Genomic DNA, 26,067 nt, shown 5'->3' with positions numbered 1-26,067 from the left:
TCCTCGGTCCCCGCCGCGGAATGAATGGTCTGGAGTCAGGACGGCTCTCGGGCAGACCGTCTACCGGAGAACTGCCGGTCCGTCCAGGGAGGTGTTTCTGTTTCTCCCTAGAATAGTAGTTTAGTGACAGCTTAACCTTCCTGACATCTTCCTGTGTAATTTAGGGGAAGGTGTCACCACCGTGTCTTCAGGCGAAGAAACCAGAGTACAAACAGGTGAACTTCGGAAGTTCAGGTTAACACCACACACCCGTCGTCTGGTTTCTTTTCCTTTCGTGGTTTATTTTATTGTTGAATAAGATATGTGTGCTCATTGTCAAAAACCACAGTGCAGACATTCAGAGTAAGAATGAATTTCCCTCTTCGCCTCCCGCCAGTCTTCCCAGGGACCCCCAGAGGACGGACAGTGACCATTCTGGAGTGTGCCCGCGGCCCGTCCGGAGTCCTGAGTGTCAAAGATGACACTTGGTTTTCAATGAGGTCAAGGTGTTCTCGTTTTTGAATACTTTGAGACTTAAAAGTTGGGTTGATAAATTCTTTGAAATCATAGAAATAGTATTACTAACAACTATTTTCTGTGAAAAGGAAAACACAAAATGCTGGAACAACTTAAATCAACTGCATTTTTGTAGTACAAGTTTAATTTTTTCATCTGTTTTGAGCAACTCATTTTATAAATAACAGATATCAGATGTTTACTCTGACATGACAACTAAATGCAATAGGCGGTTCCGGTCTGGATTTGGTACTAGACAGGAAAAATGCCAAAAAGGACAGTATTAGGTCAATTGACAAAATTGGACTATGGACGATAGATTAAATTATCATATTAATGTTTAAGTTTCCTGAAGTTGGTAACTGCTGATTTTATAAGAGAATGTCTATATGCTCAGGAAATACAGGTATTTAGGGGTAAAGGAGCATAATGTATGTAACTTAAATACTTCAGAAAAAAATTAAGTCTGTATTTAGGGAGAGAGATAAGGCAAATAGGACAACACATTAACAATTAGAGAATCTAGCTAGGTAAAGGTATACTATTCTTGCAACTTTTCTGTAAACTTGAAGTTATTTTTAAATAACAGTTTAAAGTTGTTATTTACTCAAGAGCTTATTGTCTTAGGTTGATGTTGGAAATAGTCCTTTGCTTCATTGCATTATTTGCTTAGCAGAATTGCCCTCCTATTGATGTCTGCAGACAGACATCCCTCTTGCAATCCAGGACCGCTGGCTCCTAACTGCTCGCCTGCCTGATCGCCCCTAACTGCCTCTGCCCGCCTGCTGGCCTGATCAAGCCTACCTTGCCCCCCTGCCGGCCTGATTGCCCCTAAACACCTCTGCCTCAGTCCCTAGCCTAAGCCACAATCTGGCCTCCCTCAGCCAGAGGCGACCTGGCCGATCAGGGAAGGCACTGCCCCCATCACCTTGCTGCTGCTGCCACTGGTGGCCACCATGGCTGCCTGAGCCTCTGGCCAGCCCTGGGCAGCAGCAGCCACCATCCACGGCTTGCCTGAGCTTCAGGCAGCTGCTGCAGCTTTGTCCGGATGGTCGTCCATAAGATGTCCACCCTAATTAGCATATTACCCTTTTATAGATATTTTTTATTGATTTCAGAGAAGAAGGGAGAGGGAGAGAGAGAAACATTGATGAGACAGAGAATCATTGTTCAGCTGCCTTCTGCATGTCCCCTGCTAGGAATCAAGCCCACAGCCTGGGCATGTGCCCTTGACTCGAATAGAACCTGGGACTCTTTAGTCCACAGCCTGATGCTCTATCCATTGAGCCAAACCAGCTAGGGCTTTGTTTGTTTTTTAAACTGAAGAATTGTGAGCTGTTGCAGTGGTCAAAGCCTAAGAAACAGTTTGAACCCAAAACCCAAATTTCAGTAATTCCAGATTTACAGAACCAGAGATTTTTCTAATCCTTCACAGAAAAAACCAGTGACATGTTTGATGAGACAGTTAAAGGCAAATAATGATTTTTAATTTGGGGAGGTGGATTGGCTCCCCCTCAGTTGCCCAGAGAGTCAGTGTCTCAAGGGTCACTGCCCTTGTTCAAGAGCCCTTCCCCCCACCCCCATCTTTCCTTTTAGTAAATGAAGCTGTTCATTATTTCCCTCTGCAATATAAACTAGGAATGTCTACTTAGCTAGTGTGTCATCTTTAGCCTAACAAGACTTCATTAATTGAGACTTTAAAAATCAAACTATCCAACTTTTAAAATTGGAAGTAAATTTTCTCTTTTTTTTACCCCCCCCCCCCTTTTTTTTCAGTAGGGAACGCTGGGACTGGGTGGGACCACTGTCCTCTGATGGAGAGACAGGGACCCAGAGCCGATACAGTACGTTCATTTTATACAAAAATAAATTTTCTAATTTAATATGGTAACAAAAGATCTTCAATATTTACTTTTAACGTCATATTGCAATATCAAAAAATATGTACATTTCTGGATATATGAATGTATCTAAAAGACGTGTATCAATTCATGGAGATGCAAAGTAAAAGGTTTGGAAGGATGTACGAATCCAGTTGGTCACCTATGAGGAGGAAATTGGGAATGACTTTCTTTAAAACTTTTATAACAACCAGCTAGCTACTTAGGTGTGCTTTTGTAATATCTGGTGTGTTTTCTGTTTTGTTTTGTTTTTTATTAAAAAGGAAATAAAAAATGGAATAAAGAAAATTAGTATCAGAAAGATAATAGTAAGATATTATCAAGAAGTATTTAATGTTCCATATGACTAAATCTTGCCATGAAAGTGCCAAATTTTTATTTTCATTTTTTTAAAATATATTCTTATTGATTTCAAAGAGGGAGAGGGAGATAGAAACATCAACGATAAGAGAGAATCATTGATCGCCTGCCACCTGCACGCCCCACACTCGGGACCGAGCCTGCAACCTGAGCATGTACCCTGACGGGGAATCGAACTGTGACCTGGTTCATAGGTCGATGCTTAAACACTGAGCCATGCCAGCCTGGCTGAAAGTGCCAATATTTTTACGTTTTGTTAATACATTAAACAAAAATTATTTAGAAATAATTTCATATTGCTCCCATCTTAAAACTAATATATTAAATATAATTTCCTTAGTGACTTCAGGTCATTTTGAGCATAATCTGGTGAACTGGGCTTAAATACAATCATTTCTTCAATGACTCCTTCGTTGTGCCAGCGTTTTGCATATGTTGTTCTCTATACTTTGAAATACCCTTCCCTTTTTCTTGCTTCAGGATTCCTCCTTTGCCCTCATATGCACATTTGTACATCTCAAACTCTGAAGATGATCTTTCCTTGTTAACAATTACATAGTTGCTGCCACATCTAGCCCGTTAAATTCTGTTATTTCTTGGGTCACATAAATACTTGTTTTTCTGCCTATCTAAGATCTTAACTCCTGGAAGACAGGGTCTCTTTATGTATTTAGTGTCTTGGATAGTACCTAGAAATGTGTTTAGATGTAAGTAACCAAAGTAAGAGCTTTCTAAGTAAAAAGAGACATAACCTTACGTCTAAGAAACCACTGGTTGCCTGGCCGGGTAGCTCAGTTGGTTCTGGTGTCCTGAGCACCAAAAAGGTTCCAAGGTCAGGCACTTACGGGAGGCAACAGATTGATGTTTCTCTCTCTCTCTCTCTCTCTCTCTCTCTCCTCTTTCTCTCTCTCATCAATAAAAACATATCCTTTGGTGAGGATTTTTTTTTTTCTTTAAAGAAACCATGGAACCAGACTCTTTGTCTTTGCTCTCTGCCTGCCTAAGTGTGGCTTTCATATTCAGGCTTGTAAAATGTGTAACATTTTTTTAGATAAGTTTTAGACAGAAGCCCTCCCTGGAAGGCAGGAAAAAAAAGGTAAAAGGATTCCTAGCTATATCTTGCCCTTTTATCAGGAAGAGGGTAGATTGGAGCTGAAGCCATCCTGTCAGGTTTCTGTTGGGTCTCGTTGGCCACATATGGCACCTAGCATATAGTAAAGTATGCAAGCAATATTTGAAGAATGGCTAAATAGCCCCATGAGGAATGTACAAGGCTCTTGGCTGACATCAATATTTCCCAGACTGCTGTGGTTTTTAATGTAACTGTTTTTCCTGGTCTTTGTTTTTTCTTCTTTTAAACAGAACATGATTATATTAAATATATGTTTGATACAACCAAAACGTGAAACACCAGAATAAAATAATAACAAAAAAACATGGTATTTCATTTGCAATGTATGAGAAATGCTTAACATCTTTAGTCATAAACAAACTCTTAAAAACCTGTAACAGAGACACTATAATGCAAGGAAACGTTTTTCTTTTTAAATATTTTTTTTCATTGATTTCAGAGAGAAGAAAGGAGAGGGAGAGATAGAAAAATCAGTGGTGAGAGAGAAACATCTATCGCCTGCCTCCTGCACGGTAGGGGATTGAGCCAACAACCCAGGCATGTGCCCTGACGGAAATGAAAACGTGACCTCCTAGTTCAGGGGTCGATGCTCCACCACTGAGCCACACCGGCTGGGCTCTTTGGGTTTTTTTCTCTATCTTGTGGACGGTTGTTTTTATGTCCGTGTTTCTATCATGTTACCTTATTTTTATACCTAGTTAAGAGCTTTAGGAGGTTTTGACCTTTCTTCTACTTGATTTCGTTCTTTTATTTTGAATTTATGGCTGAGTTGCTGGTAGTTTAAATTGCCAGAAGCTTGAATGCCTCTTATGTACTGTATTACTGCACTATATATATTACTGTACTAAATATTACTGTATCACATAAGTATAATTATACAGTTATCACTTTTTCATTTGGTAAATGTTTACTGAACATATGCAAGTCCCTGTGTTAGGAGCTGAATAAACAAAGGATTTCTAGTTCAACTATTATTTTTATTGGCTAATTATGAATTGCTACCACGACAAGAGTATTTAAATAGCATTAGTATAGCCCTGACTGGTTTGGCTCAATGAATAGAGTGCCGGCCTGTGGACTGAAGGGTCCCAGGTTTGATTCCGGTCAAGGGCAATGTGCCAGGGTTGAGGGCACATCCTCAGTGGGGGCTGTGAAGGAGGCAGGTGATGGATGTTTCTCTCTCATCGATGTTTCTAATTCTCTATCCCTCTCCCTTCCTCTGTAAAAAATCAATAAAATATATTTTAAAATAAATAAATAAAATGTCATTAGTATAGTTAATTTACTTACATCTCTGATTTTTTTCTCTAGCTTAAATGGGCTAATATTACTAAATTAATCTTAGATTTTAATATGCATTTTATTTCATATTTAAGATGATTTTATTGTTCATGTGGACCAGTGTGATTGTGTAATTGGAAACAGTTTAGAGGATGGGAACTTTCAAAATCTTTTGGATGAACTTTGATTTTCTGTGTGACATATCAAAAAGAGCATAAAAGAGACATGGGCTTGACCCTAGCTAACTCTGTGGACTTTAGCTTCCCTTCTTTGGGTTTTTGTTTGTTTCATTTTTGGTTTATGTATGTTTATGCTTTTTATAATGATCCCTACTACTTATAGAATAAGAAAAAAACAAAGATTACAGAATCCTTGTGATTTCAGTGATACTGAAACTTGTTTCTGCTTTTATTTTTCAGATTCACGAAATACATTGTGTTACTATGTTTCACTAAATTCTTGAAGGCAGTGGGACTTTTTGAATCATATGATCTCCTAAAAGCAGTTCACATTGTTCAGTTCATTTTTATATTAAAGCTTGGGTGAGTGTGTATGGTTCTTTTTTTCCTTAATGTTTTTTATTTCTTTGAAAATCCTGTTTTAACTGAGTATATTTAGGAAATTTTACGTGTAATATTTTGAAATAGAATATCTAAGGTTAGCAGTACAAGGAGATTGATTAAAACAATAAATAAATAAAAAGCCCTGGCCAGTGTGGCTTCATTGGTTAAAGCGTTGTCCTGTATACCAAAAGGTTTCCGGTTCAATTTCCAGTCTGGGCACATACCTGGTTTTCAGGTTCGATCCCCAGTTGGAGCACATTGATATTTCTCTCTCTCTCTCTCTTTTGCCCCTCCCCTCTTTCTAAAATCAATAAGTATATCCCTAGGTGAAAATTTTTTTTACAAAAGGGATTGTTATACTCTAATAGCTTGCCAAAAACATAGACTTTTATCTTCATTTGTGTTAAGGAGGGTTTGGCAAATTTCTGCTTAATTGAAGACAGCTAGATTCTCATTCTGTTTCAGCAACAATCTGTTGCAGTATCTTAATGTCAGCTAGCCTCTGAAAGCTCCCTGTACATCCCTGAAGGAATAAGAGGCAAGAAAATAATGTATTAGTTTGTATAGAGATAGATGCCCTAAAAGGGTCTCAGGGGCCCTAGGGATTCCCAGGCCATACCACCAGTATAGTCCAATCTTCAGCAGGCATAGAATGTTACCTGAGACTTGTCTTGGCACAGATGTTCCTTATTTTCTAAGATAAACTATGCTGGGCTGTGTTTACTACATGTTTCCTTCACAGTACAGGGTCCTTATCCTATATAATAAAAAGCTAGTATGCAAATTGACCAAATGGCGGTATGACCAGTCGCTATGATGCGCACTGACCACCAGGGGCAGACACTTAATGCCAGAGAGCTACCCGCTGGTGGTCAGAAGCCCTGAGCTGGGCTCATGGCTGGCGAGCGCAGCGGCAGTGGCAGGAGACTCTCCCACCTCCGCGGCAGCACTAAGGAGGTCCTAGAGTGGGCCTAAGCCATCAATCGGACATCCCCCGAGGGCTCCATACTGCGAGAGGGTGCAGGCCGGGCTGAGGGACTGCCCCCAAGTGCACAAATTTTGTGCACCGGGCCTCTAGCATAGTATAAATTTAACATTATTCTGCATATAATAAGAAATTCTCTCTAAATAAAGGTTCTCTGGATCTTGAGATTAATAGTGACCACCCTCTGTGTTACTAAAAATATGTTAAAATACATAAAAATATGTATAATTTTAGTAATAATTATGGAAAGTGATACTTGACTAGGAAATTTTAATCAATATTGTATGCATTTTTATATAACTACTAGAGGCCCGGTGCATGAAATTCGTGCACTTGGGGTGGGGGGGGGGTGTCCCTCAGCATGGCCTGCACCCTGTCAGAGTCCAGGAACCCTCGGGGGATGTCCAACTGCTGGCTTAGATCCGCTGGCCTGTTCCCTGGGGAGCGGGCCTAAGCTGGCAGTCAGACATTCTTAGCACTGCCGTGGAGGCGGGAGAGGCCATGAGCCCAGCTTCTGGCTGGGCAGCGCTCCCCCTCTAGGAGTGCACTGAGCACCAGGGGGCAGCTCCTGCATTGAGCATCTGCCCTCTGGTGGTCAGTGCGCATCAGCGACCGGTAGTTCTGCTGTTCAGTCGATTTGCATATTAGCCTTTTATTATATAGGATTTTGGGAAAGTGAAAGGTAAGGATATATAATTAGTACTTTATTCATTTCTATTAAGATTTGTTATTACTAAATTTTGGATAAGATTGGGATTATTTTCTTTGGTATTTCAAGTATGAAATAATATCCTTTTCTTTTGTGGCTTTTGAACTGGTTCAGAAGGCAACTGCAAAAAAAAAGAGTCCCAAAATGTTGCAGTGGCTGCCTTATTGAAATTAGCATTGTCTGGCCAGTGTGGCTCACTGGTTGAGCATGAACCAGGAGTCAATTCTGGGTCAGGGCACATGCCTGGGTTTCAGACTTAATCACCAGTAGTGGGCCTGTAGGAAGCAGCTACTGGTGATTCTCTCTAATCATTGATGTTTTTCTCTCTCCCTCTCTCTGAAATTAAACACACACACACACACACACACAGTATTGTTCTTTAGTATAATTTCTTTAGAGGTTAACGTACCTCTAAAGAACTTTCAAGTTCTAGTGTATGTATTTATCTAAAATAACTGTCTTTACTTAAAACCAAACCTTGTATTTAAAATTGATTAATATATTAATGTTTTAATATTCACAGGACTGCACTTCTTATGGTTTTGTTTCAAAAGCCATTTTCTTCTGGTAAAAGTATTACCAGACACCAGGTGAGTTTTTTGCTGAATCCTTTCCCTAGCTGCTTCCCAGTCAGTAGGCCAGATGACAGTGCTCTTTCCTTGATCAGGGTTACTTAACGAATAATTTAGTACAAAGCAGAACATTCCCAAAGTTAGCTCGTCTATTCAGAATTGGAGCGTCAAGAATGAACTATGAAGTTGTAAGATAATGGAATTTTTAAAAATGCAGAAAAGGGTAGAACTTTTTTAAAACACGCAGATAATTATTTTTTACTGCAGGATCTTTATTCTGAAAGGTTTACAAGTCAAACATGGAGACATGACCCAGAGCCTATTACAAATGTCATTTGACTTAAGTGGAAATAATAATACCTCCCTTCCATAGGAATAAATGAGTTTATACATATAAATTCTTAAAATAGTGCCTAACATATAGAGTATGCAATACATACTATGTCACCCTCATCATCATCATCATTCCCTTTAGGCATCTGAGATTCAAGATGCATACCAGAAATGTCCTTCATTCTGCATAATCTCATATTACCACCTGTTTGGATAGTAGTTATCCCCTATTACATGTTTGCTTTTATAAATCTGTGCCATGATTTTTTATTAGAATGGCAAATTTAAGTACCTCTGTTTTAGAGACCAAGGTTGTTTTTAAAAATAGGATTAATATTTTAAACCACATCTTAACTTTTCTTCTCTCTCTTCAAATTATTGAAGCACCTACTATTCCTGATGGAAAAGAATTTAAAGACTAAAATATTAAATGTTCCTAGTACATTAGTGATAAACTAATTGGGAGGAGACGGAAAATTGTACTGTAGAGAAAAAGATTTCAAGATCCGATAGGCTCCTGGAAATCAGAATATTGTCTTCAAATTCAAATTTAGTTAAAGGATCTTAACATTTTCTATTTAATTTCAAAATATGTAATTAGCCTTTAAAATATTTGTATTACCATTATTATATTTCCCTATGTGTATTAAGATTTTCAGATATTTATGACTGAAATTTTTAATGTTTTGTTTCCATTTATAGTGGATCAAAATATTTAAACATGCAGTTGCTGGGTGTATCATTTCACTCTTGTGGTTTTTTGGCCTCACTCTTTGTGGACCACTAAGGTAAATAAAAATATATATTTTGAATGCTTGTTATATCTCTTCACTTTGAATATTAGTTTTGTTCCATTAGATTTTATGTCAAATATTTGTCAAAATACATACAAATGCTTCTATGACTTCTATAGCATTGGGTACAACTCAACAAATATATAGGGCTTGCTTTTCTTTATAGTTTTACCAAATATGTACATATTTCTTCTTCTTTTTAATGGTTAACTTTGCAAGTTTTTTACTTGCATGTATTTTTCTGCAGCATACTTTTTCCATTGGGCTGCTATAACCAAATACCACAGATTGAGTGTCTTATAAACAACACATTTATTTCTCATAGTTCTGGAAGCTGACAAATTCACGATCAAGGTGAGATATATTCAGTATTTGGTAGAAGGAGCAAAGAAGCTCTCTGTGGTCTCTTTTATAAGGGCACTAATCCCATCCATGAGGACTCTACCTTTAAGATACATTAGGGATTGGGTTCAACATATGAATAGGTTGGGGGAGGGCACACAAACATTCAGTCTATAGGACTTCTAAAGTGTACAATTCTGTATTAGTATATTCATGGAATTTCATTCATTCTTACTGCTGTATAATATAGTCCACTAAATGGATATATTCTAATTTACATCATCTATCTTATCAGTGGGCATTTAGGTTATTTCCAATATTAGGCTACTACTGCAAACAATGCTGGTGTCTTTATAAATGTTCCCAAGTACACAAATACAAGAAATCTGTATGATAAAATTCTATGAGTAGTACTGTTGAGTATTTATAGCTTCTGCCTTTCTAAAGTAGATAATGCCAAAATATTTTCCAGAGCCACTGTTCCTATTTTTCTCATAATGTTTTATGAATCAAGGGGAAATATTTCTTTTCTTTCACTCTAGTTGAATTAATGCTTTTTTATAAAGATCAGATATATTTCACAAATGATATGTTTTATTCTTGTAGGACTTTGCTGCTATTTGAACACAGTGATATTGTTGTCATCTCCCTACTCAGTGTTTTGTTCACTGGTTCTGGAGGAGGACCAGCAAAGGTAGAATTTTCCATTATTAGCTACTTGAAAATTAAAAGTATACATTTGAAATGTTATCCAAAGCAACAAAATAGTATATTTTAACATTTGAAAGAATGCAGGGGCTTTTTCTATTAATTTAACATTTTTTTAATAACGTTTTTGGCATCATTATATATTCCTAGGAAGTTGCATAAATAGAGCAGTCTTTGTGCCCTTCACTCAGTTTCAGTAGTAACTTCTTACCCAACTCAATTATACTGTCAAAACCAGGAAATTGAGATTGGTACAATCCTTAGACCTTATTCAGTTTTCACCAATTTTAAATACACTCATATGTGTGTTTATATGTGTAAATTCAGGTAACTACTGCCACAATCAAGATACAGAACTGATTGATCACCACAGACATCTCCTTTATGCTGTACCTGAACCCTTCCCCACCTCGTTTTTAATCCCCAGACATAATTTTTGGAAAATACCTAAGAACTTTTTTAAAGTTTGATGAACATTTTTTTATGAATATTTATACAATATTTTGCCAACTAAGCATCCCTATTCAACTTATAATTTTAAGTATTATTTGTTTTTAGTAAATGAGTCATCCATCTGTAATTCCAGTTCTTACAACTGCAATATTGCTATTTATCATATTGAATGTTTCCTATGCATGGTACACTATTCTGGTTATAGGGGAAAGGAAAAATAAAATATAATAGTTCCCTTAGACTTTCAGGCTAAGTACTGGAGACAAGATGAATAAAATAATGTGCCAAGTACAGAGTGAGAGACTGTAGATTCCACATTGGATCATTAATATTAAAGCATATGCCACTGTATAAGCTTCTCCCCTAACTTACAGAGTACTCCAAAATAAATGTCAAGTGATTGAAGATTTTGGTGGGAGATATTTGTAAAAGCATAAAAGCAGTAGGGAAAATATCACAAAGTCACTTTGTAAGGTATATAACTGTCTAATCACTTTGTTGTACACCTGAAACTAATATAATACTTTATGTCAACTGTAATTGAAAAGTAAATAATTTTAAAAATCACAAAGGGAAAATTCAATATATTTAAATTTAACTTCATAATAATTACAGGCTTTTATATAACAGAAATCATTGTGCAAACAAACTAACAGCAGCAAATTGCCACCAAAAAAAGCTTTACACGTCTTTAAAATATGTCAGTTAATAAAAATACTTAAGATCCTCAACAGAAAGGAGCAAACAGGGGAAAACAACTCACAAAAGAAATACAAAGGATTCAAAACATTAAAAAAACAAAACACGAATTTTGCTGCACCAATAATCAGAAATGAGAGTATAGATCTTGCATATCCTCTCATTAGTGTCAGTAATGAATCTCAGCATTCATCCAGGACTCAGTGGGTTTTTTCCTTAGTTATGACTAAAGCACTACAAAATTCTCAGTTGCCCTCTTTGTTAATAAAAGATTACATTAAATTCTCCATATTTGAGTATTGTTAATGCTGCCATATTCTGATTCAATAAAAATTACAAAATTTTAAATTGTGTGGTTTATGTATACTGACTTTTGTCAAAATATCTACCACAGTAATAATTTATCAAGTGTAGTAACATGTAATAAGTAAAATAGGATCCTCACTTCATTTAAAATTTTTATTTAATTAAAGTATCTGGTATTATACTTGTAAATTTGTAAATATAGAATGTATAATAATGCTATTTAAATTGCTTTTGTATAAACTGAAGTATTTGTAAAAACTAAGTTAGTATATCTTTCTATAATTTTCTTCTGTCAAAATCCTTTCCCTGGAATGAAAACATAAAATGTCAGCTTTTAAGTGCCTTACACCTTTACTAGATATTAAAAATACGTTGCTAGTTTTCTTAATATAGCTTTTTAATTCTTTCCCCTAGAGGAGTGGTACCTAGAATATTGATATTATTATAAATTAACTGTTAAGTCCTTAGTAATTATTCTTTACCTACTTGGGCTTTTCAATCAAAAGCAAAGTAACATTTGCAAAGATTAATTCTGTGAACAATAATTGTTTGTGTATGGTAACATGGCTAGCCATATTAGTAAGTAGACAATTGAAGTTGTCATTATTATGTATCTTAAGTACCCTTAAAATATCCTGCAGAATTTATTAGAGCTCTTTACTTTTACCTTACTGTTAATACTGTAAATTTATATTGTACAGTATAAGGGCTCTAATGTCAGGTGTTATTTTACCTTAAATGTTTAATTGCAAAAAAAAATTTTTCATATTTGTGTGATCATGGTCTTAAAAATCAATTCTTGAAAAAAACATTCTTAAGATTATTCTCTTCATTTCCAGACAAGGGGGGCTGCTTTTTTTATTATTGCTGTGATCTGCCTATTGCTTTTCGACAATGATGATCTCATGGCTAAAATGGCTGAACACCGTATCCTTTTGCAACAGATCAGAGTTATTTATTGTTGTAGAAAAATAAAAGACTGGCAGAATGGGAAATGGAGTGACTGAATTAAACTGTCAGAAATATAGGGACAGTAAAAGTATTTTACATTGACCTCATGCTAAATAAATGATTTGACACTCAACAAAATCAATCTATTTGCTCCCTTGTAATTTAATAATTTAAATGGTTGTTTTAGAAGTCACTGGCAATTATCTATATATATAAAAGCCTAAGCAACACACCACCAGGGGGCAGATGCTCAGTGCACAGGCATGGAAACATGGAATACACTGACGAATCTCAGAGGGATTTGTTGCACCAATGGAGTCCCTTGGCCTGGCCTGCAGGGATCAGGTCGAAACTGGCAGTCCAACATCCCCCAAGAGGTCCCTGATTGCAAGAGGGCGCCAGCCAGGCTTGAGGGACCCTACCAGTGCACGGGGCCTCTACTTAAATCTGTAAAAAATCAATAAAATAAATTTAAAAAATATATATATATAAATTTCTTTTAGATAAAAAACGTTTGGCATCTTCTTGCCAGTAAAAAAAAGTTTAAGTTTTTAAATTTGATATTCACTCTCTTGCTCTAAATTATTATCTGATTCAGCTCCCAATTTTCTCTTATGTGAACACAACTTTTGAGTCAAATATGTCTATTCACTTTCCTCTACAGAGATAATTTGTTTTCTTTCTTATCCATACATCTTTTTTTGCCCACTCTATTTATCAGAACTTAGGACACCATTTTTTAATTCTCCTGGTTACAGCTACTCAGTGCCCAAAAACTTAGTTGTATCAGTTTACTGTTACAGTAAAAGAGGGTGCCATGACTTTGAAAAACTCCTGTTGCTTGCAGTACAGCTATCTCACACACCCTTGATATTCACTCTCTTGCTCTCAAGCAACAGGAGTTTGTTTTTTGCTTGCTTTGATGAGGGCTATGTGGTCAATGACTTAGAAACAGATTTAGGACTGATTTTAAAAGTTATTCTAGCCCCACTGGTGTGACTCAGTGGTTGAGTGTCAACCCATGACCGTGAAGTCATGGTTCAATTCCTGGTCAGGGCACATGCCTGGGTTGCAGGCTCAATCCCCAGTAGTGGGTGTGCAGGAGATAGCCGATGAGTGATTCTCTCTTATCATTGATGTTTCTCTCTCTCTCTCCCTCCCCCTTCCTCTCTGAAATCAATAAAAATGTATATAATTAATAAAGTCATTCTAAAAGAGCAAGTCCATTGGATAGGAGTGGTCCAGGGAGGGTCCTTGCTCTTGACCCTTTGTTCTACTTACACTATATATGTATATGTCTCCTGGAGGTTAAGATCTAAAATTTAACAGCTATATCTTAGGCACTATTATAATTGTTTTGGAGACGACAAATGGAATACAGACCAGCCAACTTATTAGTAATATCCCAGAATTAATTTTTAAATTATTTTAAGGGAAACTATTGAGGGTAATCAGGTTTGGGGCCCTGGACTAGACTCGTCTATAGTCAACCTAAAATAATGTACCAAAAATTCCAGGAGGACTTCAAGGCAGTGAGTTAATATTTGCAATTTTTTCCTTTACTCCAACTCACTTAGCTGAAGGACATCATGACAGCGCTCTAACTCACATGCTTTATACAGCCATTGCCTTCTTAGGTGTGGCAGATCACAAGGTATGTTCTTTTCTTTGTTGCTAATGTGATCAAAGATTCTGAAAATTTACAGCAACTATAACTTTAAAAGTGTTTAAAATAAGTTACCAATAATTTACAATACTGCCTGCCATTTAAGTAGTTCAGGAATTTGGGATATGGAAAAACTAGTTCATCTCTTCAAATATTATGTATTTAAGGATTGAATGTTGGACTGTGTATATTTCTAATGAGAATTATCTAATTTTGCTCATAGGGCGGAGTATTATTGCTAGTACTGGCTTTGTGTTGTAAAGTTGGCTTTCATACAGCTTCCAGAAAGCTCTCTCTAGATGTTGGTGGAGCCAAACGTCTTCAAGCTTTATCCCATCTTGTTTCTGTGCTTCTCTTGTGTCCATGGGTCATTGTTCTTTCTGTGACAACTGAGGTAAGATCAGGAATTTATTGGTAATAAATAAAATTAATTGCTATTACTTATAAATTTTAGTTTGGTACATTGTATTTTATTTCAATTTGAGGTTGCAAGCGGCTTAAATTATCTTTGTTTTTTCTTTGTAGTTTTTGAAAATTTTTTAATTTTATTGTTTATAGAGAAATCAAATCAAGTACCATTATATTTATATACCTTCCCATGCCTATGGCTCAAAGGAATCCGTTGAAACAATTTAATACCCACCATGAGTTAGGCACAAGGATTATGGGTCACCTATTATTTTAAAAAGTATTAACCCAACTGCTTTTGTTTTTAATACTTTGGGGAATATTGGGGAAATGTGCCAGTATCTTATAGGCCTTTATTTGGGCATTTTACAAATCATACTGAATCACAAGAACATTTGTTATACACAAAGGGATTAACTTAAACATCTTAAAAGATACGAGCTTATACCGTTATAATATTGACCTCCCCCCCAAATTTTTTTTATTTCTAGAGTAAAGTCGAGTCTTGGTTTTCTCTCGTTATGCCTTTCACAACGGTTATCTTTTTAATCATGATCCTGGATTTCTATGTTGATGCCATTTGTTCAGTCAAAATAGAAGTTAACAAATGTGCCCGCTATGGATCCTTCACCATTTTCGTTAGTGCTCTACTTTTTGGAAATTTTTGGACGCATCCAATAACAGACCAGCTCCGGGCTATGAACAGAGCAGCACACCAGGAGAGCACTGAACACGTCCTGTCTGGAGGAGTGGTAGTGAGCGCTATATTCTTTATTTTGTGTAAGCGTTTTTCTCCTTAGAAAATTTCTTCTTTTGGATTCTGATGATTACATTATTTACTCAATTTGGAAATTTATTCAGTGCTTGCATTTAGTGCTGACAAATACTGTGTTAGGTTTTGGTAGCTTAAACTTTTATAATATTCTTTTTCTCTCTCTCTTTTTAGCTGCTAACATCTTATCATCTCCCTCTAAAAGAGGACAGAAAGGTACCCTAATTGGATATTCTCCTGAAGGAACACCTCTTTATAACTTCATGGGTGATGCTTTTCAGCATAGCTCCCAATCCATTCCTAGGTTTATTAAGGAATCACTAAAACAAATTCTCGAGGAGAATGACTCTAGGCAGATCTTTTACTTCTTGTGTTTGAATCTGGTAAGGTTTTAAAATATAAGTGGTATATCTTAAAAGCTTAATCTTTTAATCCTGACATTCTGGTATAATTTTAGTAATTCCCAAATTTCTGGTAATTACAAATGGGTTAAAATTACATTTTCTCAAGCATTATCTCAGTTCGTTGAGGTTCTGTTTCCTGGCATATGTCGACAGTTTGGCTCAAATAAACTCACAAAAATTGGAAAAAAAAATTACATTTTCTCTAAGTAGTAGGAAGATTACAGGGTTATATTCAGACTACTTAGGCAAACAGTTTTTGAGGCATTTTAGAAACGGTTTAGTGTAGTGTTTCAAATCAATAAATATAGTAGCTTTTAAAGATGTTATCTATTCCTTATAGGATCTTACTACAGACCAGATGCTAACATGTTAAAGCTTAGTTTATTGCATTCAACAGACCTATAAATAAAACTATAAAACCATCTCCTTTTAAATAATTTATGAGATGGACATATCTGATTAGCGTAGTTTTTTTACAATTTATATGACATGCAGTTTTAGTAGAAATACCAGTTAAATAACTAGAGGCAGTTATATCTTCAAGTAAAGATTAGGTATAATTAAGGTTATAATGTGGGTTAATTGGGGTAAAATCCTCTTGACTAAATTCTGGTGAGTTTCTCTTGAAACAGTATTTCCCAACACACTCCCCTATTCTTTTTTTTATTTTTATATTTTAGCTTTTTACCTTTGTGGAATTATTTTATGGCGTGTTGACCAATAGTCTGGGTCTGATCTCAGATGGATTTCACATGCTCTTTGACTGCTCTGCTTTGGTCATGGGACTTTTTGCTGCCCTAATGAGTAGATGGAAAGCAACTCGGATTTTCTCCTATGGGTAGGTACACTATCAAGGTAATGTAGTACAATGAAAGAGTCTTAAGTGCAAATTCCATCTTAGGGACATGAAATTTTATTATTCTTAATAAAAATAATTTTTCAGAGTTTTCTTTTTCATTTGAATTATGTAAGAGGAAATGAACCAAACATTTAATAAATACTAATTGGCAGTAAGCTTAAGATTGTACTCCCTGGCAAATCCCTCTTAGAGGCAGAGAGCAAATAGTTAAACATTGAGCTCTTTGCTCAACATGTTTCTTTGAGGCAATGGAATGTACATGATCATTCACATCTTTGCTGTTAAGAGTATTAAAAATGAAGGGGCTGTACATTAAATATCCTTTCGTTAAATGAATAATTCAGTTCAACAAATATTAGAATCCCCTGTTGGTACAAGGTATTTTGATAAGACCTTCTCTAAATAGATTAATAAATTCAGTTCTTATTTTCAACTGTTTATATTTTGAAAGATAAATGAGCCAAAAATACGAATGATTTTGGTATAAAGCAGAATCTATGTGCTGTGACAGAGATACAGAGCACATTAAGGGCTTAAAGGAAAAATAACTTCTTCCTAAGAAATTAGGAAAGGCTTTGTGTAAAAGAGGGAACATTTATATATTGATAAATATATAAAATTTCAACAGATATATGTTCAGAAAGCACCTTGGAACATACTAGTATGATGATTAAAATCTTGGTAACTTTCTAATATTACTATTTATGTAGTTGAAAATTTGGATTGTTTTCTCATTTGGAAAGTAATAATGTTATACTTTTAAACTATTTGTCACTTCTTTTTCTAAAAATATATTCTACATTTTTAGGTATGGCCGAATAGAAATTCTCTCTGGCTTTATTAATGGACTTTTTCTAATGGTAATAGCTTTCTTTGTGTTTATGGAGTCAGTGGCTAGATTAATTGATCCTCCGGAACTAGACACACACATGTTAACAGTAAGTCTTTGTTTTTCTATTTTAATTACTGCTCATACTCACGTAGTTTTTTCATGCTAAAGTATAACTATTTGTAATTATTGATCTTAGAAGGTTTTCATTTTTTATTTAAATCAACGTAACTTCCTGTTATTTACACTGCTGACTCTTACAAAAAATTTTTCCCCTCAGGCTGTGCTAGAGTTCTAGGAGCCTGGCAGATTCTTAGCAAATTCACCAATCCCTGATAAATACCCTGCCACCCTTCCCTCCACTGCCCTAGGGAAGATCCATACCTTTGGCCCTGCCCTCTGGGCTGCTGAAATACTCTTCTGGGCCCCATCTTTTTTGGAATGAGCCTTCCCCCCATCCCTTCTCCTCCTCCTTCCACCCACCAGTGCTCAGACATCTCACTGGTGTTCAGAGGAACGTTTTTTAATTTCCTTTTCTCTTTTTAAATTTTTTTTTCTCTTAGAATTAATCCTTTTCTCTAATATTTTAGTAGGCAAAATATTAGATGACATTCTAAAACATAGAGATCTCTTTCTGACTTATTAAATGTTTTTGTTTGGCCCTGGCTGGTGTTCTCAGTGGTTAGAGTGTCAGGTCCAGAACCCAAGGATCATGGGTTCGATTCCAGTCAAGGGTACGTACCTGGGTTGCAGGTTCCCTGCCCAAGGTGGGACATGTGTAGGAGGCGGCCAGTTGATGTAGCTCTCTCACATGATGTTTCTCTCTCTCTTTTCTCTCCCCCCCACCCCACTCCTTTCTACTCTCTCTAAAATCAATGGAAAAAATATCCTCCAGTGAGGATTAACCAAAATAAATAAATTAAATTAAATGCCTTCCAATATTAAAAGCTGATTCAACTTCCTTAAAGAAATAAAAAATAAATGTTTTTGTTTGAAAGTGTGTTTTTAAGTACCTAAAAAAATTCGTTAGAATCAGAAAAAAAATTTTTTTTTCCAATATGTTTGTATTAATTTCAGAGAGGCAGGCAGAGGGAGAGAAAGAAACATCAATGATGAGAGAGAATCATTGATTGGCTGCTTCCTGCATGCCCACCACTGAGGATCAAGCCCGCAATCCGGGCATGTGCCCTGACCAGGAATTGAACTGTGACCTCCTGGTTCATAGGTCAGTGCTCAACTATTGAGCCACACTGGTTGGACAGAAAAATATTAATTTTACTCCACAGATTATAGGAACACTATAGCAACTTTTAATGTTCTACCTATACCTAAAGACTACCTTTATATGTGCTCTTTCTTGTAGTTGGCCTGCCCTTCCCTTACTTCTGACATTCAGACTTCCTTAAGACTTTGCTTATATGTCTCCTCCGGTGGCATACTTTCCCCTAACCCCTCTCTTTTCTCTGGAAAGTTTGTTAGATATCCCTTTCTCAATATTCCCATAGCAGTGTTGAGTTATAACTATTGTTTAATTTGTCATTATTCCACAATGAAGATATAAGTGAAGTGTTTTCAGGACCTGAATTGTATATCATTAACTCTTAAATTGTAGCACCTGGCTTGTAGGAACTCAGCAATTAATTGATGAATGACTAAAAACAGTTATGAGTCTTGTTGGTAGAAGCATATATTAGTAAAATGTTTTTGGATTACAGTTTGGAAATATATTTTGAATTTTAAGTGCTCATATCCTTTGAGCTTTAATATTTAATACAGAAATATTCACACAAGTGTATAGAGATGCATGATTCATTATATCATTATTTATAACTAGAGGCCTGATGCACGAAATTCATGCATCAGGGCCTTGGCCTCGGCCCCCACCCGCCGCAGCCATGGCCGGGGGCCTCTGCTGCCACTGCCTCAGCCCCCGCCTGCTGTGGCTTTGTCCAGAAGGAAGGACGTCCGGGAGGACATCTGGTCTAATTAGCATATTACGCTTTTATCATTTATACTAATAAAAGGGTAATATGCAAATTAACCATCACTCCACGACAAAGATGGCAGCACCCATAGCCACAAAGATGGCAGCGCTGGCTGGAGCCACAGAGCCGGCCGGAGCAGGCAGGACACTTGGATTCCTTCATCGCCCCAGCAACAAAGGAAGCCAAGCCTCCTGCCAGCCCTGGCCGGCCGCCGAGGGCCGGCCTCTGGGTGGCAACCATGGAACTGGCCAGAGCAGGCAGGAGGCAGCTCCGGCCCAGAGCAAAGGCCCGGGTCCCAGGTGCCGGAGGGAAGCCAGGGGAAGGAAGGCCTATTCTTGAACGAATTTTTGTGCCTCGGGCCTCTAGTTATTTATAATGGTTGGGGGGAGGGGGGGGGGGGACAATGGCCACTAATGAAAGGACTAGTTAAATGAATTGCCACTCATAGAATACTATGCAGCTATTAAAAAAAATGAGTTATACCTATAAATACATACTATTGAAATTTACCTAGTAATGTAAACAAGATTTCAGGTATAGTGTATACTTACTCTAAGAAGTAGTATTTTCAAACTGTTTATTTAAATAAAAGAAAACTTCAGTATCATTTATTTATTCATAAGTCATGAACCAAGTACATATTCTTAATCACTTAAAATTTGGATTTATTTAATGTAATGAGGTTTTGCTATGAATACCTTCAAAACTATAAACAGAAAACAGATAGCTGTATACTAACTCTTAAGCAACAAGCTTATTTCTTAAATTACAAATTTAAAGGTTTTCTTTTCTCCCTCTTGCTAGCCAGTCTCAGTTGGAGGACTGATAGTAAACCTTATTGGTATCTGTGCCTTTAGCCATGCCCATAACCATACCCATGGAGCTTCTCAAGGAAGCTGTCACTCATCTGATCACAGCCATTCACACCATATGCACAGCCACAGTGACCATGGGCACGGTCACAGCCATGGATCTGCAGGCGGAGGCATGAATGCTAACATGAGGGGTGAGTCCTTGCCAAATATTGACCTACTTTTCAACCATGTTGTGATTTGACACTGTTCATTTGTATTAAATATTGGGCTCTGGTACAATTTTATTTTGGAAAAACAATCTGTGGCTAAAAAAAGGTTGAAGTAAATAAATATTAATTACTGTATAATTATAGAGTTCTTTTCATAGTGACAATTGCATAAATATTATTTCCAGGGGAAATACTGAGTATGCCATTATGAACTCTCACTACAAAAAAAACACAACAGATTCTTTTTTACTATAAAAAAAAATGAGAGAAGTATTTATCACTGTATTGAATTATTCTAAATGTTTAATATAAATTATTTGGGTAATGTTAAGATTTGGCTCAGACACGATTTCTAGGAAGCCTTCCCAAGGTAAACCACACCATCATAAAACTCGCCACATTGTGCAACAGTAGCCCACATCATACCTTCTTACTCCTGGGTTGTGAATTCCTTGAGGGTAGTGACCATGTTTTAGTCATTTTGAGTGACAGATGCATAGTAGGTATCCAGTAATACTTACAGATATTTTATGGATAAAAGAACTAAATTAGATGTGATTTAATTTTTAATGTTTTTATATATTTTACTTACAGGTGTATTTCTACATGTTTTGGCAGACACACTTGGCAGTGTGGGTGTGATTGTATCCACAATTCTTATAGAGCAGTTTGGATGGTTCATTGCTGATCCCCTCTGCTCTCTTTTTATTGCTGTATTAATATTTCTCAGTGTTGTTCCACTGATTAAAGATGCTTGTCAGGTTCTACTTCTGAGACTGCCGCCAGAATATGAAAAAGAATTACATCTTGCTTTAGAAAAGGTAGTGTAATTTCTTCACTATTTTCTTCCTTTTAAAGTAGCATTTGAAATTAAGTTGACCTAACACGAAATGTCCAATATATGAATGAACAAAATACAGTTTTATTTAAAGGACATAAAATAGGAACTGAATAAATGGAGATACTTTCTTGGATAGGAAACTGAAGATGCTGATTTTCTTTAATTTAAATCCCAATGTAGATGCCTCTCGTTTGGATTTGTTTGTTTTTGTTTTGGGAGAGCATAGATAATCCAATATTATTTGGAAGCTTACTGGAAAGAGTTAATGCTTGAGAATAAACAAAAATACATAAATAATTAGTTTAATAGTGGTTCCTGGACCAAAAAGATTGCTTTGTGTTAAGTAAATTATAACCTTTAAGTCCATTTATATTACTTCAGCTTTTATTTGACAGATACAAAAAATTGAAGGATTAATATCATACCGAGACCCTCATTTTTGGCGTCATTCTGCCAGTATTGTGGCAGGAACAATTCATATACAGGTGACATCTGATGTGCTGGAACAAAGAATAGTACAGCAGGTAATAATCTTTTGTTTTTAAAGTAATTTCAGTTGAGGTAATTCTTGCATTATAACTTATACAGTTTGATAGTAATTTAACTGTTTGAAAATATCAGTCTTTCATCTGAGGATAACATTTTGTACACCTAGGTTTTCTTTATATCCAAAACTGGTTAAAATAAAATCAAGTTTTAGGATTTAAAGGATCAGCTTAAGTTAATGTAAAATAAAATTAATTTATGATCAACCTTAATTCCCAATAGATGATCAAGAAATGTTATTATAAATGTAGCCCTAAATTAATTATAATAATATTAACATTGGCAGGGTATATGCTATGATTGAAGATAGGGATCAAAACAGTTCTTGTATCCCTATTCTGGACATCCTTAATTGGAAGCGATAGCTGTTTTCTTTTACTACTTTTAAAGTGAGATCAGAATTTACTCGTTGTCTAAAATCCTTATTTTGTGCTCCCTTCGGCAGCACATACATATACAGAGAAGATTAGCATGGCCCCTATACAAGAATGACATGCATATTTGTCAAGTGTTCCATATTTTAAACAAAAACTAATAAAATCCTATCTAACATTTGCCCAAATAAATAACAACCATTATTTTGAGGATGTATCTTTGACTATCTGTAGCTATAAAAAAATGAAATATCAATTATTTAAGACATATGCATTATATGCATTAACCTAAAAGCTTTAAAATGTATGGATTTTTTTATAACAGGTTACAGGAATACTTAAAGATGCTGGAGTAAATAATTTAACAATTCAAGTGGAAAAAGAGGCATACTTTCAACATATGTCTGGTCTAAGTACCGGATTTCATGATGTCCTGGCTATGACAAAACAAATGGAGTCCATGAAATACTACAAAGATGGCACTTACATCATGTGAGATAACCGGGAATTACCTCTGGAGTGTAAACAATGAAGATTAAATGACTAAGTATTTAGAATATTGCCAGAAGGAAGAAAATTGCACACAATTGTACAGAAACAGTTTGCCATATTTGAAAAACAAAATTAAAGTTCCCTACTATTGGATCAAGGAATCTTAAAGGAAATTTAAATACAGAATGGAGCATTCATTGTTCAAGTAAAATCATTATTTGAATTATGTGTATAACAAGAATCTTGAAATTTGAGTGAACATGATATATCACATCATCTTTAAAGATGAACATATAATGACAGAATCAAGTGAAGACCAAAATTACTTCTGTGTTTACTTTGTGCCAGAAAGCATCTCCATTGTAAATAATGTATGTACATGTTTATTACAAAGACCCAAATGAAAAATTTTAGTCGATTTTTTTGCATAGCCCTAGGATAAAAAAAGAATAAAAGTTCTATATTTATGGATTTTCTGTACATAAAACTAGTTTCTAATTAAAACTTAAATCCGTTAAGTAAAATCTGTATTGCCACTTTTAATGTAAAGTAAATTATTTGGGAGAAACTTCAACCACTGATAATGAGACAAGCAGTGAGAATAGGGAAGTATAACTACAGTTTTTGATGTATTACAAAAACCAACCACTCTGTAAAATAAATTTTTTTTTTACTTTTGGTAATATTTGCAAATGAATATTACTTTATTAAGGTGAAGAACTTATACTAAGTTGTGTCCATGTTGTTCACTCACTTGTCTTCTGCCTCTAAAGTAGAATACTACATTTCTTATTATGCATCTGGCATTCCTAGTTGTTTATCAAGCTGGTATCCAAGCACTGCTAGGCTTTTCATCTTTTCATTTAGCTCTGTATGTTGTGGAATAGCCATTTGAGAGAGTCATAAACGATTGTCAACTCAGTTTAATTTTCTGCCCATAAATGTCATTTTTTGGGTACATGTAGATATATAAGAAATATCAAAGTATAGGTAGTCATTTAAAGTTTAATAATATGGTCTATAAACACTAGGGTACCATGAAATCAAAATATCCTATAACTATTTTCTATAAATATATCTAACTTATATTTTTAATTTTCAATTTAAAAGGAATGTACAGTCTGAAAAGACTGTAAAATAGATATATAATAATATGTGCAGTTTTATAAACACCAAAGAATATTGTCCAAAAGAAACTTTTGAATACCTGTCTATTTATAAGAATCTGAATATTTTCATTCTTATACTAGAAATTTTGATAAGTAGGATGAATTAATTTTAGTATGGGTACTATTTTCTTATCTAACATAATGGCAAATGTGTACTGTAAATCATATTTTTGTCTTACTAATTTTAATATGTGAGAGGTTTAGAAATTTGTTATAACTTATTTGGATAATCCTTGTCTTTACATATTATCTGGTCCAGAATCTTCAAAATTAAAAATTTATGAATGGTGGGGAAATAAATGCATATTGGCGTTTCAATGCAACTTTTGTACAATAAAAATTTTTAAGTAGATAGGTACAATGAATATTGCACCATTACTAAACTTATCATTTTCCTTAGAAGACATATAAACAACAGGAAAATAAAATTAATGTGACTGAGAGAGAAGGCAGGGGCTGAAGATTAAGGGGAGTGCAAGTAGAAAGCAGGAAAACTCCACATTGAAGAGCAGCTGGGTACTGGTTCCAGCTCATACAAACCGTGTGACTTTATTTTTTTTTTAAATATATTTTATTGAGTTTTCACAGAGAGGAAAGGAGAGAGATAGAGAGTTAGAAACATCGATGAGAGAGAAACATCGATCAGCTGCCTTCCGCACACTCCCCACTGGGGATGTGCCCGCAACCAAGGTACATGCCCTTGACCGGAATCGAACCTGGGACCCTTCAGTCCGCAGGCCGACGCTCTACCCACTGAGCCAAACCGGTTTTGGCAAACTGTGTGACTTTTAGACAAATCAGCCTCTCTGAGTATCTTTCTTTTTCTCTCTCATACATAAAATCAAAATCAAATTTCAAATTCACAGGAGTATGAGGAGCGAAAGGAATAATGTGAAAATAAATTGAAAGTTGAAAAGGGCTAAGTAAAGTTAAAGGATTTTTAATATTTTAAACCTCACTTCAGAGGTAGCTTTTATTTGTCATTTTTTCATATTGAAATCAGCATCTGAGAGATTAATTAATATTATATTAAGTGAACAAACAAGCTTAAAATAATGCCCCAAACAAGTCTATTTATAGTTCATTTGCCCCAAGAAGTTTGGGGTGGTTGCTTAACAAAACTATTAATTTCTCTTTTATCACTCCCTATTTCTCTCCTTTCCCTTTCTTTCCAACTATTGTTTTCCCTTCTTACCAATTTAGGCACTGGTGATTTCCACTCAGAATAAATGTTACATCTGTTAAGACACAGATTTATTGTTTCTATTACATGATAATTGATCAAACTTTAAACTTTTCTCATTACAGTAGAAGAATGAGGCTATACTAGTATATAGTTAAATATCTCTAAAGAATCCTGGCTTTACTTTAAATTTAGATTATGATTCTCCCCTAAAATACCCACTATATTAATTCAGAGATGGTCAGGCCAGCGTGGCTCAGTGGTTGAGCATCGACCTATGAACTAGGAGGTCACGGTTTGATTCCCAGTCAGGGCACAGCTCGATCCCCAATCGTGCAGGAGGCATCCAAATAATGATTCTCATCGATGTTTTTATCTCTCCCTCTCCCTTCCTCTCTGAAATCAATAAAGATACATTTTTTAAAAATGTACTCATGATAGGTAAAAACTGGAAACAATCCAATGTCCATCAGGAGGTGTAGTGTATTCATAATGGATACTCAACCGTTGTTTTTTTAATTACTGTTACAAACAGTATAGGTGATTCTCAAAAACATGTTAAGTGAAAGAAGCCAACAGCATGGAAGGGACCTGGGGAGCATCATTTTAAGTGAAAATAAGTCAGAGAAAGACAAGTATCACATGCTCTCACTCATATGTGGAATCTAATTAACAAAGTAAACTGATGAACGAAGTGGATCCAGAGACATGGAAGCATGAGACAGAGTGCAGAATCTCAGAGGGAAGACGGGAGAGGGTAGGTGGGTGGGAGGTAATCAGCTAAAGACCTTGTTTGCATATATGCATAACCCATGGACGCAGGCAGTGGGGTGGTGAGGGCCTGGGGCAGGGGTTGGGGTGGGCTGGATGAGGTCGATGGGGGAGAAGGGGGGACATACGTAATACTTTCATCAAGATTTTTAAAAATAAT

The 26,067-nt window shown here is 35.7% G+C and overlaps 1 protein-coding gene across 1 annotated transcript; it reads left to right on the top strand.

Moving 5' to 3' along the window:
• Positions 1-3,835: 3,835 nt before the first annotated feature.
• On the top strand, positions 3,836-23,469 carry SLC30A5 (solute carrier family 30 (zinc transporter), member 5). The gene is made up of 16 exons (XM_015563050.1): positions 3,836-3,852; positions 5,589-5,711; positions 7,950-8,016; positions 9,034-9,119; positions 10,074-10,161; positions 12,473-12,560; positions 14,162-14,238; positions 14,474-14,644; positions 15,150-15,438; positions 15,605-15,813; positions 16,515-16,672; positions 17,502-17,631; positions 20,312-20,513; positions 21,126-21,352; positions 21,768-21,896; positions 22,618-23,469. Exons 3-16 carry the CDS (start codon positions 7,963-7,965, stop codon positions 22,786-22,788), a joined length of 2,079 nt encoding a protein of 692 aa, XP_015418536.1. The 5' UTR covers positions 3,836-3,852; positions 5,589-5,711; positions 7,950-7,962; the 3' UTR covers positions 22,789-23,469.
• The last annotated feature ends 2,598 nt before the right edge of the window (positions 23,470-26,067 follow it).

This window comes from Myotis davidii, unplaced genomic scaffold (genome assembly GCF_000327345.1).
Source record: "Myotis davidii unplaced genomic scaffold, ASM32734v1 scaffold135, whole genome shotgun sequence".
NCBI classification, from domain to species: domain Eukaryota; kingdom Metazoa; phylum Chordata; class Mammalia; order Chiroptera; family Vespertilionidae; genus Myotis; species Myotis davidii.
This window is presented reverse-complemented; position numbering and strand designations above follow the sequence as displayed.